Source organism: Lissotriton vulgaris, chromosome 5, assembly GCF_964263255.1.
Source record: "Lissotriton vulgaris chromosome 5, aLisVul1.2, whole genome shotgun sequence".
NCBI lineage: Eukaryota > Metazoa > Chordata > Amphibia > Caudata > Salamandridae > Lissotriton > Lissotriton vulgaris.
The window spans coordinates 1,923,870,763-1,923,886,923 of record NC_141693.1 but is presented as its reverse complement, the minus strand read 5'-3'; the positions used below and the strand labels follow the sequence as shown (position 1 = coordinate 1,923,886,923).

At 46.7% G+C, this 16,161-nt stretch overlaps 1 protein-coding gene across 1 annotated transcript in view; it reads right to left on the bottom strand.

Moving 5' to 3' along the window:
• Positions 1-16,161, bottom strand: part of EGFL8 (EGF like domain multiple 8) — a 54,088-nt gene that overhangs the window by 23,983 nt on the left and 13,944 nt on the right. The window contains exons 3-5 of the mRNA XM_086924514.1: positions 15,563-15,675; positions 3,704-3,799; positions 3,080-3,244 (exon numbers count right to left, since the gene is read on the bottom strand). Of these exons, the coding sequence (XP_086780640.1) occupies positions 3,080-3,244; positions 3,704-3,799; positions 15,563-15,675 (374 nt within the window). The remainder of the gene's footprint in view (positions 1-3,079; positions 3,245-3,703; positions 3,800-15,562; positions 15,676-16,161) is intronic.

Below are 16,161 nucleotides of genomic sequence, written 5' to 3'. Positions count from 1 at the left end.
AAATTTAAGGCGCTATGCATTGCTTATAAAGCAGTTCATGGTACAGGGCCTGAATACCTGAGAAAAGCTTTTCGAGCTTATGCGCCCAGCAGAGCTCTACGCTCTGCAGCCGCCAACCTTCTGACTGTTCCCAGAACAAAGAAACTTGGGTAACAGACAATTTGTAGTGGCAACAGCTAAACTTTGGAACCTTCTCCCCCTACAAATTAAGACTAGCCCAACACTATTATCCTTTAGGAAACAAGTAAAAACCTTGTTATTTGAGCAATAGGAGCCTCATGCTAATTTTCAGTCCATAGCGCCGAGACACCCTCGGGTATTTGTGCGCTCTATAAATTGCTAACATAACATACCATTCTATGGTGACACATATAAGTGCCATTATTTTAATCATATTGTAGATAATAGGGTTGGACCCATGTAGTCAGTGGGACCTGGGTGAATAATCGAGATATATATAAAGGGGCCCCAGACCAAACATACAATCACTTATTTATACTCACACACTTTTGTTGAATTGATCCAAAACAAATGAGGGTGCATAGTGTTTTTATTTTCACCGCACCATTAGCCATTCAATGATTGAAAAATCAATAATAAAATACACAAAATTCAATGCGCCCACAAGATGAAGGGAAAGAGTGCAAGGGAAGGAACACATTTCAAATAGTTACACATCACTAATCAAAATTTCCATATGCATAAATCCACAAGTCAAATCATAAATACCATTGATCCACATATGAGAGGTCAAATAAAATATGCATATATCAAAAACACATTTTTAGTAGAAGAAACACCTAGGTTGCTGAATATATCGAGCTAAAGTTAGGAGTTCTTGGTTGTAGATGAATGTCTACGTTTCGACCCAGAAAATGTAGGACAGTAGATCCTTACTACGCGGGTCTTCGTCAGGACGTGAAGGGAAGTGGAGGGTAGGGTAGGGCTGATTCCTAAGCAAAAAATAGAGGTGAAATCTAATTACTTGAACCGGTCTCAAAGGAGTCCCGACACAGTGAATAACGGAAAAGTCCGTTACATTCAAGGTTAAGGATTAGATTAGGTTAAATTAAGTTGAAAAAAGTTAAAAAAGGGGGGGGGGAGTTATACTGAGGATAAAAAACAAGAAAAAGTTGGTTCCTTTCTGTGGTTCTTGAATTTGAAGTACAATTAACTTTTTAAGGACTAAGACACCTACAACAATTCTGATCTCAATGATATGTACCCAGGAATTGCTCCACAATTATCTCTCAAAAAACATAATTTTCATTAAAATCAAATTTATTAAAAACATCATCAGAATCAAAATACGGTATATACTCAGTAATTCTACATTTAAAAGCAATCACAGTATATTAACATTATATTAACATTAGGCACAAAATACAAATTCACAAAAATTCACAAAAAAGTTAAAAAAGGTAGCCAAGTTGTCTACCTTTTTTAACTTTTTTGTGAATTTTTGTGAATTTGTATTTTGTGCCTAATGTTAATATAATGTTAATATACTGTGATTGCTTTTAAATGTAGAATTACTGAGTATATACCGTATTTTGATTCTGATGATGTTTTTAATAAATTTGATTTTAATGAAAATTATGTTTTTTGAGAGATAATTGTGGAGCAATTCCTGGGTACATATCATTGAGATCAGAATTGTTGTAGGTGTCTTAGTCCTTAAAAAGTTAATTGTACTTCAAATTCAAGAACCACAGAAAGGAACCAACTTTTTCTTGTTTTGCTATTCTTCCCAGTCCTTTCTGTGTGTGTAAGGAAAAACTCTCTCTTTTGTCATACTGAGGATAAAGCCACATAACACATATTGAACATTGTAGTAAGTACCTGGCGGAGCAGACAGAAAACGGCCAGAAAAAACGTGGTCCGTAACCAGGCAATGCCTTGTTCTGCGCTGTATGCTGTCCGTATCCTATTTTTTGCTTCACGTCCTGACGAAGACCCGCGTAGTAAGGATCTACTGTCCTACATTTTCTGGGTCGAAACGTAGACATTCATCTACAACCAAGAACTCCTAACTTTAGCTTGATATATTCAGTAACCTAGGTGTTTCTTCTACTAAAAATGTGTTTTTGATATATGCATATTTTATTTGACCTCTCATATGTGGATCAATGGTATTTATGATTTGACTTGTGGATTTATGCATATGGAAATTTTGATTAGTGATGTGTAACTATTTGAAATGTGTTCCTTCCCTTGCACTCTTTCCCTTCCTCTTGTGGGCGCATTGAATTTTGTGTATTTTATTATTGATTTTTCAATCATTGAATGGCTAATTGTGCGGTGAAAATAAAAACACTATGCACCCTCATTTGTTTTGGATCAATTCAACAAAAGTGTGTGAGTATAAATAAGTGATTGTATGTTTGGTCTGGGACCCCTTTATATATATCTCGATTATTTGAATCAGGCAGTTCAGTTAGTAGCTGTGCCTGGCATGACTGCAGTATGGGGTTTGATCTCTGATACAATAAACTCCTTTCAGGCGATCCAGTGTGAGAGCTCTACATTTGATTACCACACTTAATACGCTTTCATCTTTAGTGTTTTAGGGAATATATGTATATATAGATAACAATGTACACTTACCCTGAGCTTACACCACATATATACAAGTATCCACCGAGAGCTTACACTATACACACACATATATAATCTGAGTTTTACCACACACACACACACACACACACTCTTCAGCTTACAAAACACACACACGCCTCAGCTTACACCACACACACTCTTCAGCTTAGAACACAGAGACCCTCAGCTAACAACACACACACACCCACAGCTTATTCCCCACACACACTCTTCAGCTTACAACACAAAGACCCTCAGCTTACACCACGCACATACACAGCCTTGAGCTTACACTATACACACACACCCTCAGTTTACACCACATATTTACACGCCCTCATCTTACACTATACACACAGACATGCACCTCAGCTTACACCACACACACCCTCAGCTAACAACACAGACACACCCTGAGCTTACACCACACACACACACACTCAACTTACACCACACACATATAGATACACCCTGAGCTTACCTGAAGCGGGCAGCAGCGGGGGAAATGTTGTGGTAGGCAGTTTATCACAGGACTTGCCATCTGATCCAAGTGAGAAGCCGGGTTGGCACTCACACTTGTAGCTGCCTACTGTATTCACACAGCGATGAGCGCAGAACGGCACTCGTGCCCGGCACTCGTCCACATCTGGAAGAACAGAAAAGAGACCCTCAGAAACACACACAGAGTGAGAGGGTAGAGATGGGAAAGGGAGAGAAGAAAAGAGAGAGAGAAGGAGAAGGAGAGAGAAAGAGAGAGAAGGAGGAGGAGAGAGAGAGAGAGAGAGAGAGAGAGAGAGAGAGAGAGAGAGAGAGAGAGAGAGTGAGAGAGATAGAGAGAGTCAGTGACGAGGAATAGACAGCTGGGGATCTTTGCCCTGGAGCCCACACTCTTGAGGGCCCTGTGCGCATAATTCAAAGTTAATTTCAATAGTGAATAATACATTTTAAAAAAACAGCCCTGGTCTGCCAATGCATGATGAGGCAGCTGGGTGGCACAGGAATAGCCTGGTGCATTGGGTATGGGTAGTAGGGGAATATTAGGTGGCAAAATAGAAAAATGGGATGATTGCAAATGTTCTTCTTAATATTTTGGTGTTCTACTCACCAACATGGCAGTACTTCCCTCCCCAGCCTGGGCGGCACTCACACACGTTGGGTCTGGCACAGATTCCTCCATTTTGGCATGGTTTGCGGCACACCGCTGCATGAAAAAAAACAACGGACAAGCACACATTACATTGCGTTCCCAGAAAATGCGAAGTGGGAGACATTTTTTAATGTTACGACAGGAAGAATGAAGTGCTGGCCAGATATTTCAAAAAATGCTTGTGGGTCTAGGAAATAAGTATTGGATTCTGGGAGAGAGAAATGACTCAGGAAATGGAGGTATATTTGGGATAGAGAGGGATCTATTCCCATTTGCTCAAACCCCACCTCTTGGGCTCCTCCCCACATCAGGTGGGGGACCCCAGGAGGGTGCAGGCATGGGCATGCACTGCTACAAAGCTGCTCGTCAACTGTGTCCCTGTGAGAGACAAGGGCAGCTCCATACTTTCACATTTATTTATTTATTTTTGTGATTTTATCTTGCGTGGACTTGGCCCAGGGGCATCAGAGCGCTTTATAAAAGAACTGTTACAAAACAATCACATCAAGAATACATTAGGGATGCAACATCCTGGACAGGTGGTGCATGAGTACCTTTGAGATGTCACATCAGGCAAATACAAAGTGTACCTTGGAGAGCAAGGATAAGCAGAAGGATTTTAACCCAAGGGTCTTTCGAAGAGAAGAGATTTAAGATCTATTTTGAAGTTAGCATGGCACATGGTCAAGTGGAGGGTCGAAGAGGGGGAGTTATGAGTTCTTGTTGCACTTCTGGAGAATGATTGATTTATTAATCGCTCTCGATTGAAGGTGGGAGGCTCAAGGAGAAGCCATTGTGTGTGTGTTTTTTTTATACCATTTTGGTGCCCAAACTTTTCAGTTTCTCAGTTAGGTGCATGGGCGAAGATGAGTGCAGAGCTTTGTGAGTGGTGTGGGCAGTTTTAAATCGGGCTCTCGACTGGCTCTCGCCTCTATAAGAAAACACCGGAGGGTTAGCAGGATAGGAGTGATGAAGCCACCTTTCTTGTGACCGATCACAAAGTGATCTGCAGGATGTAGAATTACTCTGAGTGGACCAAGGTGATCTTTGTCTGAAATTGTGTGCATCACATGACTGACTCTGCTCCAGCCCCATTGTTCTTTCTGAGGCACTGGAGTATAGTGAGATCACCCAATTTTCCAAAAGGCCTTCTGCCTCAGCTTCTCTTAACCTTTCATGTTGTTTGTTTGTTAGAACTGACAACCTTGGGAGGATCTTCCCCCAACTTTTTGGCCTGCCTCCCTCCATTTTTTGTACCTATTTTTGCTGGCTTTAGGACTCTGCTCACTTTACTGCTGCAAATCAGTGCTAAAGCGCTTGTTCTCTCTCCCCTAAAACATGGTAACATTGGACTGTGCCCAATTGGCATATTTAATTTACCTTTAACTCCCTAGTAACTTGCGCTACAGGTGCCCATGTCCTGCAACTTAAATGATACTAGTATGCCCGCTGCACTGTTTTGGTGATAGTATCACCCACAGAAGTAGCCCGCTAACCATATCTCCGGCGAGGCCTACTTTCCTCCTAGACTAGCATTGGGAATTCCCTTACGTAATTCTAAGTGGTAATTCCTGAACCCAGAGGAGTAGCTTTATCATGGTTGATATAGGAGGAATAGTAGTGATAAATGCGCTTTGCTGGTAAGGTTGTATTTAACACTACTAGTGCAGAAATGCCACTTTCGGACAGTGATTTACAAAAGGGGGTGGTGATGAACAGAGTGTCTGAATTGAGCAGACCACTCTTACCCAGTCCAAAGATCAGGGCTTGATCCATCACCGTTATTTATCTCACTGCCTCATCCCAGCTCAGAACCTGGCTATATGCAAATCAGTCTGTCCCTGGCCCAGTGCATCATGGGAACAGGGCAGACTAAACTACCAAGCCAATTCTTTACCAGAAAGGAGACAAGCTACCGGGGACCGGTTTCTGGCATTTCAGCCTCTTCGGCCCGGCTTGCTTGAATCCTGATGGAGCAGTGAGAAAGGGACTCATGTCTGAGTATACCCTGCCACACCTATAGTGGCCAAAATCGATTTACAAAAGGGGGTGGTGATGAACAGAGTGTCTGAATTGAGCAGACCACTCTTACCCAGTCCAAAGATCAGGGCTTGATCCATCACCGTTATTTATCTCACTGCCCCATCCCAGCTCAGAACCTGGCTATATGCAAATCATTCTGTCCCTGGCCCAGTGCATCATGGGAACAGGGCAGACTAAACTACCAAGCCAATTCTTTACCAGAAAGGAGACAAGCTACCGGGGACCGGTTTCTGGCATTTCAGCCTCTTCGGCCCGGCTTGCTTGAATCCTGATGGAGCAGTGAGAAAGGGACTCATGTCTGAGTATACCCTGCCACACCTATAGTGGCCAAAATCGATTTACAAAAGGGGGTGGTTTAATTCAGAGACTCTGTCCCTCACCACCCCTTTTTGTAAATATTTTTGTCCACCCTAAGCGTGGAAGGGTATGCTCAGATGTGAGTCCCTTGCTCATTGCACCATCAGGATTCAAGCAAGCCGGGCCGAAGAGGCTGAAATGCCAGAAACCGGTCCCCGGTAGCTTGTTTCCTTCCCAGTGTAAGAATTGGCTTTTGTAGTTTGGTTTGCCCTGTTCCCATCATGCACTGGGACAGGAACAGACTAATTTGCATACAGCCGGGTTCTGAAACTGGGATGGTGCAGTGAGCTAAAAAACGGTGTTGGATCTAGCCCTGATCTCTTGACTGGGTGAGAGTATTCTGTTTAATTCAGAGACTCTGTCCCTCACCACCCCTTTTTGTAAATATTTTTGTCCACCCTAAGCGTGGAAGGGTATGCTCAGATGTGAGTCCCTTGCTCATTGCACCATCAGGATTCAAGCAAGCCGGGCCGAAGAGGCTGAAATGCCAGAAACCGGTCCCCGGTAGCTTGTTTCCTTCCCAGTGTAAGAATTGGCTTTTGTAGTTTGGTTTGCCCTGTTCCCATCATGCACTGGGACAGGAACAGACTAATTTGCATACAGCCGGGTTCTGAAACTGGGATGGTGCAGTGAGCTAAAAAACGGTGTTGGATCTAGCCCTGATCTCTTGACTGGGTGAGAGTATTCTGTTTAATTCAGAGACTCTGTCCCTCACCACCCCTTTTTAGGTTTCGCTGGGGGGCGGAGCCGTTAGGCTCCTCCTCCAGCGAAATCTGTAGTTTCTAGTATGGGTGACTTTAACCCGCCTCTCTGCTTCATTGGCTAGCTCCATAAATGGAGGCTAGCCATTGGAACAGAGAGGCGTCCGTCAATGCCGGACCAGACACGGGGGCGTTCCCGAGATTCTTTGGCTTTTGCCGACGTCACGCGACGCCGGGAACGCCCCCGTGTCTGGTCCGGCATTGCCGGCACCCGCCTTCCGTCGTCAGAGTCTCTCCTCCCCCTTTCCCGCCCCCTCCCGCTTGTTATATTTTTATTTACGGGTGCCACCCCGTTTTTATTTAATTATTGGAGGCCGGTGCCCACCCGGCATTGCTCCGTGTTGATTTCACCGCCGCTGGCCCGGAGATCGAGCAAGAGGAGCTGCGCCCGCCTCCCTGCCAAGGGCCGCGCTGCCATTGGCGGCCCTCAGCGCAGGAAGCCAGGCACGCAGTGGTGCGACGTGGGCGGGGCCTCGAGGCGGCCATTTCCGCTTCCCCCTGCCCGGGGGAAGCCTGCTGGTGGTTCGTTGCCGGTCTCCCGTGTGGAGAGGGAGACCGGAACTGCTGGGGAAGCCGCCGTAAAGGAGCCCCCTCACGCAAGGCTGTTTAATCCCTCCCGCTTCCGTGTCTTTCCAGCCCCCCCCTCCCGCTTCCGTTCCTCCCCCTCCCCGTGTGTCCGTTCCGCCCCCCTCCCCGTGTGAAAGTGATTTGTTTCTGGAGCTCGGCTCGGGTCCATTCCCCCCCCCCCCTCCCGCTCGGAAGTGCGTGTGCAGTTGCTCGTTCGACTCGGGTGTGGTTCTGTGTATGTACTTGTTAGCGTTGCATTAGCATGCAGAAATGCACCCAGGGGCAGTCACCGGATCAGCTCCAGTTGCTCTGGTGTCCTTGGCATTCCTGTGATTGTTTCGTGTCTGACTTTCAGTTAAAAGAGCAATCACTGGTGGTGACGGTTATCACTTGTTGTCATCGTGGAGGCTGACATCTCGGGATTGCAGTGGGTAGGTGCAGAGAACGGTTCGCCATCCTCTAAGAGTACTTCTCGGGGAGCTTTATGCCCCAGTTCTAATGTCAGAGTGGAGCCCATATAGCGCTACCTCGTCGTAGCCCTTTTAAGAACTGCCATCTCAGACAGACGATGTGGAGTGAACTACCAATAGAGGGTAACGAGGCGGGACATAAAATGTTAAAAGCTTGCAAGACGTGCCGCACAGACCTGTAGAACTGAAAGCAAAAAAAAGGGGGTGGGGGCGCAGGGAAACGATGAATGACAGGGCACAGCCAATTGGAGTGGAAGAGGCGGGACCAGGGCGTGATAGGGGTGCGGCCTATGTAGATAATGAGGCGGCTCTTGAACACCTGAGGAATGAAAGGGGGGAGCGGTCGCCAAAAATAGGTGGGCAGGGCAAGGGCAGCCAAAGACCGACCGCGAGTGCAGATTGACAAACTCTATCAGCTGTTTAGGTCTTGAGCCCAGCCAGTGACCCCCTGAGCGTTGGGAGGCAATCCGCGCAGAGAAGGAAGAACACGTGTACTACAGTCCAGCGAGGTTGCTGGCTTAGTACAGCGACAGAGGTGCCTAGACACGGAGAGGGAGGCGCTATACAGGCATTTCCTGCGTGAGCCCGGCAGCGTGGTTCATTGGTGTCATTTGGGCACAAAAACCGAAGGGACATCTTGACAGAGGTGCCTAGACACGGAGAGGGAGGCGCTATACAGGCATTTCCTGCGTGAGCCCGGCAGCGTGGTTCATTGGTGTCATTTGGGCACAAAAACCGAAGGGACATCTTCGCTGTTCGGAGGAGTCCGCTGTCAGTGAAAGAAACGGTGCTTCCCAATTCCATGAGTGTAGGGGGTGTATCTGGGAGAGTGAGTGTGTGCTTCTAGGTGAAGAGGGAGGCCCCTAGATTACAGAGGTGGGCCAAGCTAATTTATTTATTTGTTACATATATTAATTGCATAAGAGGAAGGACGAATGCGTCTCCGTGTGTAGTGTTTTTTTTCTCAAGCGAGGTAAGCTGCTGTCGGTGTGTACTGAGGAAGGAAGCTGTTAATGCGTTTACTGATTAGTACGATTCTACATAGAGAAAGTGGAGGCTTAGGGGGGTAAAGTGCTTCTTGTGTGTAGAGTTGTGGATCTTTCAGCTAGGTAAGGGGCAACTCTGTTGAGAAGGGGATGCCTCTGAGACGTAAAGTCCTACAGCTGGTACAGCCACTGGTAAGTTGCTCTAATATGCGCTTCACCCCCTTGAATAGATCCTTTGCACATACCTACACACCACAATCTGACCTGCCAGTAGCATGCAGGGTCTGTAGCTTTGATTCTTCTCACCTGTCCTGCACTGAGAAGGTCTGAGCATCTAAGCTGCACAAATTCACCTGCATTGGTTAGTGACCTACGACTCATTTTTTTCCGTCTTAAAAATCCGGCCTTGCTTCCTGGCTCATTGATGGAACCTCCATTGTGCACTTGGGGCCTGCATCACCCATCTGAAAGGGCGCCACCACTGGTCACAAGTTCCACAGCCAGTGTCTAATTTTAACTGGTGGCTGCAGGTGGTGGCCCGATGGCACTTATTTTTGGGGACCAGTACTCATTTTTTGTTTTCAGACTTTGACCCAGAGCAAGAGAGAGGAAACACATGCAAGGGGAAGGGAGGAGAAAGAGAAATACGGACAATGACAAAGGGACAAAGCAGTGATGATAAGAACCTGAAAGCGTGAGATAACGAGGCAGAGTTTCTGGTGGTGGATTAGAGATGCATGAGGTGGAATCAAAACTATGGAGCCTTGGTTTTCGCCACCCTCAATATTCATTAGCTCTGGCCGCAGAGTTATGAGCAGAAATTTGGAGCTTGGCTCTTAATTCCTTTACAAATAAAGTACTGACCACAGCAGACTTTCAGAAAGTTTTCCTTGAGCACATTCTGTATCCTCTATCTGCTTTGCTTTTGACTAGGCACTGTGTGTGTGTTTTTGTTAAGGATATAACTAGTAGTAATGCACATACTTAGGTTTTAAGGTTCCAAGTGGGTTGATAGTTTGTTTTAGTTGATGGGCACCTAATTTGACAGCCACCACCACTGCTATCCCAAAACATCTATTCCTGTTCAGCTACAATTGCCCCGAGGTCAGCCGCCACCCTCCCTGGGGAAGACTTCTCCTTCGTCAGTCGTACTGTGAAGTTCCTGCTCTTCTTCAATATGCACTTCTGGGTAAGTGCTATTCATGCTATTAGTCCTGTTATTTGAACAGAGTGTGTATGACATTATGAAATGTCATAGGAAGCAGCCCTTGCTTGTCTTTTCTATACTATATCCATTCAGTCATATGTGAATTTGAAGTGTGTTGTAGTTTGTGAAGTAACATTGATCACGGGGTACAGTAATACTGGACTCAATTGCAGACTAAGTTCATGGCATATTTATTATGTAAACATAGTGCATGTTTTTTATTGGTGCAATAATGTATGATAAACATATTGGTTTCAACTGACGTTAAACAAATTTGGGATAAATGCTTAGATAGGGGACCTCCGCATCTACCTGGGACAGTATACATGTGAGATCTGTATTTCCTGAGTGAGCGATATGTTGGAGGAAGCATTTCAGTGTTAGACGGATGTAGGGGGAAGTCTTTAACGGAGGGCGAGTGACAGGGTGAAACCTGCTCGGAAGGGCAGTAGGATATCCAAATGGTTGTTTCTGTTTGAGGGCAGAGGAAGGGGGGACCCGAGGGCTCTGTAGTGGAGCAGTGCCTGCTTAACGCATGGGCACGCTGGTCAGTTGCCCAGGGGCCCACCGGAAATGTTGCACAACAGCACTCCGGGCGGAGGCTTATTTGAGGCAGATGCTGTGTGTGAGGAACTGCGACATCTTTACTGCATAAAAGCTGCGGCAACTTTTATGTGCTTCTTCGTGGTTATTAGGGAAGGTATTCCTTGTACACAGAGCCACTGCTTAGGAACCCCCTGCTGTTTATCAATCTATTCTTTATGTAGCGCCTCCTAGCTCTGTTCGGCGGTTTGTAAGCGCTGTGTAGCCCAGATCCGCCCGGGGAGGCTGTGCACGTGCTGTGTGAGCACTCGCAATGATACTTTCTTTACATTTTCCTCTTAAGTATGATAGAGTTTTTTTGCTCATTTGTGTGCTTCTATGCATGTTCCACTAGCGTGTTGTGCATTGGGCTTGCGTGCGAAGCACCATATCAGTCATTCATTTCAGCGCCTAGATGCCTTTTTTTTTTATTACTGTGCTAGGTAAATGTTTTTTTTCTTAAAAATTGATTTACATTGACTGGCGTGTCAGGACAGCGTGTAATGTTTGTGAGCGCTCTTGGCGAGTGAGGTGATCTGTGCGCTCCAAAGGTGGGAGAGATGGTGATGGAAGCGCCTCCTCTTCGCTTGGTGTCAGGGTGAAGTCTGCTCTGGGTGTGGCATAGACGGACGAGGACAGTCTCGGGGGTGTTTCTGCCCTGAGCGTGGGTAGGATGTTAAGGACAGGGGGATACTCTGGAGGATCTTGGATAATCGCAGTTTGGTTTCTTCTGTCCTGCAGTTCTGCAGAAATGTTGTATTTGCTGGGGTTGGTGCTGTGTAGGAGAAATGTGTGAACTCACAGAGTGGGTGAGATGCCCAAGGGAGTACTTTTGTTTTTTGTCCATATCTGAGCAAGAAACGCAAGTTCTTGGAGAGTGGAGAGTGCAGAGGGAGTGGAGAGTGGAGAGTGCAGAGGGAGTGGAGAGTGGAGAGTGCAGAGGGAATGGAGAGTGCAGAGGGAGTGGAGAGTGCAGAGGGAGTGGAGAGTGCAGAGGGAGTGGAGAGTGCAGAGGGAGTGCAGAGTGGAGAGTGCATAGGGAGTGCAGAGTGGAGAGTGCATAGGGAGCGCAGAGTGGAGAGTGCATAGGGAGCGCAGAGTGGAGAGTGCATAGGGAGCGCAGAGTGGAGAGTGCATAGGGAGCGCAGAGTGGAGATTGCATAGGGAGCGCAGAGTGGAGAGTGCATAGGGAGTGGAGAGTGCATAGGGAGTGGAGAGTGCAAAGGGAGTGGAGAGTGCAAAGGGAGTGGAGAGTGCAAAGGGAGTGGAGAGTGCATAGGGAGTGGAGAGTGCATAGGGAGTGGAGAATGCATAGGGAGTGGAGAGTGCATAGGGAGTGGAGAGTGCATAGGAAGTGCATAGGGAGTGGAGAGTGCATAGGGAGTGCATAGGGAGTGGAGAGTGCATAGGGAGTGCATAGGGAGAGGAGAGTGCATAGGGAGTGCATAGGGAGTGCAGAGTGCAGAGTGAGTAGGGAGTGCTAGAGAGTGCAGAGTGAGTAGGGAGTGCTAGAGAGTGCAGAGTGAGTAGGGAGTGCTAGGCAGTGCTAGAGAGTGCAGAGTGATTAGGGAGTGCTAGGGAGTGCTAGAGAGTGCAGAGTGAGTAGGGAGTGCTAGAGAGTGCAGAGTGACTGCAGAGATTAAGCTAATGGCAATGTAAATGACAATGCCATTTATTTATCTGTTTTCAAAACCAACACAAATACACATTTTGTCATTTACAATGCCAATAACTCTAACATTTCCAAAGGCGAAACCATTGCATTGTAAATGCTTGTTGTAAATATTTTTGTCCACCCTAAGCGTGGAAGGGTATGCTCAGATGTGAGTCCCTTGCTCATTGCACCATCAGGATTCAAGCAAGCCGGGCCGAAGAGGCTGAAATGCCAGAAACCGGTCCCCGGTAGCTTGTTTCCTTCCCAGTGTAAGAATTGGCTTTTGTAGTTTGGTTTGCCCTGTTCCCATCATGCACTGGGACAGGAACAGACTAATTTGCATACAGCCGGGTTCTGAAACTGGGATGGTGCAGTGAGCTAAAAAACGGTGTTGGATCTAGCCCTGATCTCTTGACTGGGTGAGAGTATTCTGTTTAATTCAGAGACTCTGTCCCTCACCACCCCTTTTTGTAAATATTTTTGTCCACCCTAAGCGTGGAAGGGTATGCTCAGATGTGAGTCCCTTGCTCATTGCACCATCAGGATTCAAGCAAGCCGGGCCGAAGAGGCTGAAATGCCAGAAACCGGTCCCCGGTAGCTTGTTTCCTTCCCAGTGTAAGAATTGGCTTTTGTAGTTTGGTTTGCCCTGTTCCCATCATGCACTGGGACAGGAACAGACTAATTTGCATACAGCCGGGTTCTGAAACTGGGATGGTGCAGTGAGCTAAAAAACGGTGTTGGATCTAGCCCTGATCTCTTGACTGGGTGAGAGTATTCTGTTTAATTCAGAGACTCTGTCCCTCACCACCCCTTTTTGTAAATATTTTTGTCCACCCTAAGCGTGGAAGGGTATGCTCAGATGTGAGTCCCTTGCTCATTGCACCATCAGGATTCAAGCAAGCCGGGCCGAAGAGGCTGAAATGCCAGAAACCGGTCCCCGGTAGCTTGTTTCCTTCCCAGTGTAAGAATTGGCTTTTGTAGTTTGGTTTGCCCTGTTCCCATCATGCACTGGGACAGGAACAGACTAATTTGCATACAGCCGGGTTCTGAAACTGGGATGGTGCAGTGAGCTAAAAAACGGTGTTGGATCTAGCCCTGATCTCTTGACTGGGTGAGAGTATTCTGTTTAATTCAGAGACTCTGTCCCTCACCACCCCTTTTTGTAAATATTTTTGTCCACCCTAAGCGTGGAAGGGTATGCTCAGATGTGAGTCCCTTGCTCATTGCACCATCAGGATTCAAGCAAGCCGGGCCGAAGAGGCTGAAATGCCAGAAACTGGTCCCCGGTAGCTTGTTTCCTTCCCAGTGTAAGAATTGGCTTTTGTAGTTTGGTTTGCCCTGTTCCCATCATGCACTGGGACAGGAACAGACTAATTTGCATACAGCCGGGTTCTGAAACTGGGATGGTGCAGTGAGCTAAAAAACGGTGTTGGATCTAGCCCTGATCTCTTGACTGGGTGAGAGTATTCTGTTTAATTCAGAGACTCTGTCCCTCACCACCCCTTTTTGTAAATACTTTCGGACAGTGGGCATTGTTCTGCTCTTATCTTTGCTCTATGTGACCTCCAGCCTGACTCCAATACCCGTCTAGATAGGATGACAGTTCTAATTCGTGCATTATTCACTGACAGCCATAAACCCAGGAAGGCCAGGGGTAGCTGAACACCCCTCTGCATTCCAATGGCCAGGCTGCGCAGACAGGAGGACAGGGGGTTCACTTCAGGACATCAAGGAGTAATAACCTGACCCCACACAAATGGCTGGGAATCCTCTTAAAAAAGGTGGAAGACAAGACTGGCTTAAAAGGGGTACTTGTGCACTTCAAAACCATTCTTTGAAGTTTCCCCAACTTCACAGGCACATTTGGGTATAAGTACTGGGTCTCTGACCCTCCCAAATCAGACACTTCTGAATCTTGAGTGGAACCTCTGTCAGTGTACTGCGGAGCCCATGACTCAGCTGGACTGCTTTTCTAGAGGGACTACTTTTCTGGAAGGACTTTTTTTCTGGAAGGACTATTTTTCTGGAAGGACTGCTTTCCTGCTTGTTGCCCTACTACTGCTGCTCCCTGGCTCTGCTGTAGGAGAGCTGGACTCTGCCTTTCATCCAAGTGATCTTCAAGGGCTTGTTAGCTTGCCTCCTGTTTCTGAAGTCTCAGGGACACAAAAGACTTCCTGCTCTTCTGCTGGTGCAGCTGGACTCTACCTTTTGGGAGTCCAACCCTTGCCTGGGGGGCCACCTCCAAGTTCTGGGCCTCGGAAGGGGATTCTGCAGCTGAGTTTCAGCCAAATCGTGAAGCATTGCGAAGCCTCTCCACACAGCTGACAGCTCTTGGAACCGACGCCGGATGACGTAAATCCTCACCGCACAGACTCTTGGAGCCGAAGCCAGCCAGCGCAAATCCTCGCTGTGCAGACTGCGTCCCAGGATCCAAGGTACTGTGTTCAGCGGGCCCAAGTGGGTCCCTGTAGCCGGCCTGTGCTCCTGTGCTCCATCGCGGTCATCCTGAACTTTGGATATGCACCAGTCACACGAGACCCAAAGTAATCTTTTTAGAATTACCTGCTTCTGTTATGTAATGTAATGTAATGTTATGTTATGTTATGTTATGTTATGTTATGTTATGTTATGTTACATGGGTTTTATAGAGCGCTCAGCTACTCAAAAGAGTGTCCCGGTGCTATAGAACATAACAGCTTCTAAATGCTTCATTGCATTTATTTCTACAAAATTCAATATCTAGACTTCTACTTGATGGATTTTTGATTGCTTTAGTCTTGGTTTACTCAGATAAACATTCTCTATTTTTCTAAACTGTTGTGTTGAGTCTTTTTGTGGTGTATTTACTGTGTTGTTGTATGAGTTATTGCACATTGCCTTCTAAGTTAAGCCTCCCTGTTCTGTGCCAAGCTACCAGAGGGTGAGCACCTGATAATTTAGGATTGTGTTGTGACTTACCCTGACTAGGATTGTGGTCCCTACTTGGACAGGGTGCATACCTCGCACAACTAGAGACCTGATTTCTAACATTTGTCATGCCTTTTCTGTTATCCTTTTAAGACTTCCTGTCACCACTACCTCTTCTAGCCCCTACCACCACCTCCTCTCCCCCTACCCAACCCCAACTCACCTCACCCTTCATACTTCAACCCTCCATATTCAGTGCCCTCCAGCCCTTGTGAGAACTCACCTTCATCACAGCTGGTGGAACTGGGGTGCTTTTTCTGCCACCCCGGGCAGCAAATGTAACTGGTCTGCAGCACTTCCTTCTTCACCTGGCGGAAAGATACTTTGTAGGTTGTCCTGGAAACAAGAAATGTTGACTGTTGAGTGGCCCTCAATACAAAGGCTTGGTTTGGGCAAAAGAAATAATAACGTGTACCCCCACAACACCTTTCACAGCACATAAAGCCAATGGCTGCTCCACCTGTCTGGCTCAAATATCAAATTGATTAATTCTTGATTCTCTTTAGGCCTTGGGGGTTACAAATGGGCTATTTTGGTACAACAATTACCATCTGGAGAGATCCGTGTCTCCATCGGGCAATGACCCCCAAAAATACACCGCTCCTCACTTTCCTATGTTTTTTTTCCAGTCCTGCTTTGTTTCCCAGGCAAAGACCAAAGGCACAATTCAATAAACATGTTCTTGAACATGTGTGGATAGCAGTGGTAGATGTGACGGGAGAAGAGGTGGTGGATGTGGAGAAGGGTCAGTGAGAAGACAAGAATAGTCTCCAGACAAGCTTGAAAATGGCGCACAGGGTACTTGTAATATTCCGGTGGCGG